We start from the raw sequence: 2028 nt of genomic DNA on the forward strand, positions 1-2028 counted from the left end.
TCTTCTTCCATTGAATTTTGCTTAAATCAGGGGTACTAAGGTAAAAGGAAGGCAACTTAATCAGAGTTTGGTCCAGAATTCCCAGTACCATGTGATGGAGAGAATACTGAAGAGAGCACAACTCTGCTTCTTAACATGCAAGAACAGCAAACTTGATAGGCTAAGGCCTGCACGTAGCATCATCTGCTTTAGACTCTGCTTTTCCCATCCATTTTCCTGACCTCCATTATGAATTCTCCAGCACGACCACCACCATCTTACCGTTTCATGAAAGGTCTTCACTACAGCTTTGGCATTGTTTGCATCTGGTTCTCCCATGAGCGCTTGTTGAAGCGCTTGATCATAGAACTGCTTCACGTCTTTGGCTATCTAGGAAAGACACAGAAAAAACTCCCTTTCAGCCAGAGGAGGGGGAGGAGGAGACCTATCCAGCAGATGTGCTTGAAGGCTGGATTCCCTCTAATGGCACTTGCAGTAAGATAAGCAGTTTTTAAATAGATTTGGACCCCATTTGTTTGCACAGGCACATGAAAGAAGGCCTGTCTTTCATAGGGCTCAAGCCCCTCCAGCTGTAGCAAATATTAAGAACCCCATCTACCAGCCAGCAGACTCCAGCCAACACTATCCAAGGGCTCCACGGGCTCTGTCTAGCAGATAAAGACAGCCAAGGCCTGGAGGGTGAGCCACAAGATTTGAGATAGCCTTCAGCCCACGTGGATGTGCTGCTGTGCTCAGGAATGCAAAACCAGCTCATTCTGAACCACACACAGACAAAGCAGGCAGGTAAACACATTTCCCACAGAAGTGAGACTCACTGGAAAAGTCAGGAGGAGGTGGGGTGCACAGGCAAGGCTGTCTGGAAATATGGGTACCTCAGCTTATTGAATGGCTCAGAGGGGATTGCAGGAATTTGGGAGAGATTGCACATCAAGGGCTAGTGAGGCAGCTCCTTTGGGTCAGGAGCTTAGGTGCATTCAGATGGATGTAAAATCCTGGCTGGGTCCCTACAGACATTGCTGTCCTGCAAGTGGTTATGAGACACCTTATCCATACTCTAACCCTGCCACCTGGCTGATGAACTGCAGCCACCTATGAGGGTTGCTTCACAGTGCAAAAATCTCCTAACTTTCAGGGGAACCGGCCTTGTGACTTCTCCTCTAACATCCTTCAATAACTTGAGAGAGAGATATGAAAGAAGGCCATGCAATAGAAGCAAAAGAAAAACATAAAAGCAAGAAAGGGAGAATGCTTTTCTAGAACATCTGCTCTTGGCAGCACAGGCTGGATTAGCATACGAAAAAAGAAACTGCAGCAAGATGATGCATGATTTCAATCAATTATCCCAGAATTCCTTCATCACTGCTCAAAAAAGTTTGCTTTGGAGGATGATATTCTCCAATCAAACCATTTGATTCTGGTACATAAAAATAAAAAACTTTAAAAGTCCTATTTATTACCTCTCTATTCTGAATCTAAATCATCTCCAAGAAGGCAGGCTGAGGGAGAGAATGCCTCCAGCTCCGTGGAAAAGTGTCCCTTCTGGAAGCACCTCTCTGTGGCTGGGATCATTCAGTGCTTCCCTCCCAGCCTGCATTGCTCCCAACCAAGGCAAGGAGAAGCAAGCCTGCCTTGTGAGCAGAGATTTCAAATAGCCCATTCATCATCAAGGCTGCAAAACCAGCTGATGCCAAGAGACTGCCACCCTTAATTTTAAGCTGCAAAATTAATTTTAGGGGCTGAGGTCATCACTGCTGTACTGAGAAATCCTACATTTCTCAGCTTTATGCTCTGATGGCCAAGCGCTTTCTCCCCACGATGGGACACAACAGCCGTGGGGTCCCTCCTTACTCAGCCTTCACTTTTTTTTGCTGTCAGTTGTAGTTGCACATCTTGGAACCGTCAGGATTCACAAACTAACATCTGCAGGAGGCACAGCCCCTCTTGCAGAGGTTAATTAGTTCACTAAAGTTGCTAGGAAACAGCACCCTGCCTGCATAATAATATGTTTAGCCACAGAAGAGTTTTTTC

At 46.1% G+C, this 2028-nt stretch overlaps 1 protein-coding gene across 1 annotated transcript in view; it reads right to left on the reverse strand.

The window, feature by feature from the left end:
* Positions 1 to 2028, reverse strand: part of CD81 (CD81 molecule) — a 41148-nt gene that overhangs the window by 4925 nt on the left and 34195 nt on the right. Inside the window, exon 7 of the mRNA XM_017726570.1 lies at positions 262 to 369. Coding sequence (XP_017582059.1) covers positions 262 to 369 — 108 coding nt within the window. The remainder of the gene's footprint in view (positions 1 to 261; positions 370 to 2028) is intronic.

Source organism: Corvus brachyrhynchos, unplaced genomic scaffold (genome assembly GCF_000691975.1).
Source record: "Corvus brachyrhynchos isolate BGI_N302 unplaced genomic scaffold, ASM69197v1 scaffold62, whole genome shotgun sequence".
NCBI classification, from domain to species: Eukaryota; Metazoa; Chordata; class Aves; order Passeriformes; family Corvidae; genus Corvus; species Corvus brachyrhynchos.